This window comes from Helobdella robusta (genome assembly GCF_000326865.2).
Source record: "Helobdella robusta unplaced genomic scaffold HELROscaffold_50, whole genome shotgun sequence".
Lineage (NCBI taxonomy): Eukaryota > Metazoa > Annelida > Clitellata > Rhynchobdellida > Glossiphoniidae > Helobdella > Helobdella robusta.
Window position 1 is genome coordinate 991,574 of NW_008705255.1, and position 1,051 is coordinate 992,624.

Sequence of the window (1,051 nt, forward strand, 5' to 3'; positions counted from 1 at the left end):
CAGTCTGAATGTACTAACACATTGGGCCCCCCAATAAAAACAATCCCTAAACTACCCTTTAAAACTACAACCCTAAACTACCCCCTCTTAAACTACCTACTCCCCTTTTACCTGGCAGTAAGGGCAAGCTTTCTACATTCAATTTTAGCAGACCCTTTTCGCCAAAAAGTCGTCCATCTGACGATGCTTCAGCTTCTTCTTGCGCCTGCTGGCGTCTCAGAGCCACTTGGGCGGCCATTACCCTCTGTCTTTCGGCTATCAGGGTACACTTGGCGCATGCACAGTCACGCCATCTGTGTGTTTGTGTGTGTGTGTGTGTGTGTGTTTGTGTGTGTGTGTGTGTGTGTGTGTGTGTGTGTGTGTGTGTGTGTGTGTGTGTGTGTTAGCAATTAATTTCAGGATATAAATTAAAAATTAAATGAAATTTAATTTTAGATAAAATTTTAAAAAAGTTACAAAACTAAGAAGAAATAATCATTATAAATAATTTGGTCTAAAAATATATATATATATATATCGTATTGTTTGATATCGTATCGTATCGTATCCGTATCGTTTGAGATGGTATTGTATCGTATCGTATCGTATCATGTTGTAATTTTAAAAAAGGAATCAAGTTTTTTTTTCTACCCACCTACAATATCTTTTATGCCCCTTCAGGGCTGAAACAACCCCGTGGTTTCTACAACGAGCGCATTTTGGAGTTCTCGGAAATCTGTCCAAGCTGTTGCTGTTGTTGTCGAATTCGCTGTTGTTGTTGTTTGTTGTTGTTGCAGCAGCTGACGACGACGACGATGATGATGGTAGCAGTGTTGACGATGCTGATGATGATTGTTGGTGTTTTTTTCTAATGTTGTTGTTTGATGTTGTTGTTGTTGTTGAGATGAGGTGGTCTATCGATTCGTCGCTGAACCTTTTGTTGCTGAGACTGTTGTTGTTGTTGAATTTCAAAAAATTATGATTCGTCATCTGTGGCGGGGACGATGACGACGACGACGATTGTGGCGATAGCCTCAAAAAATGTGGCCCTAAAGATGACGATAACGTTGAA

The 1,051-nt window shown here is 40.1% G+C and overlaps 1 protein-coding gene across 1 annotated transcript; it reads right to left on the reverse strand.

Moving 5' to 3' along the window:
* Positions 1-220: 220 nt before the first annotated feature.
* Positions 221-711, reverse strand: HELRODRAFT_148702 (hypothetical protein; the record flags this gene model as incomplete). Its single annotated transcript, XM_009027760.1, has 2 exons — positions 221-293; positions 635-711. Coding segments are annotated over 2 exons (150 nt in total), but the record flags the coding sequence as incomplete, so codon positions are not given.
* Between the last annotated feature and the right edge of the window lie 340 nt (positions 712-1,051).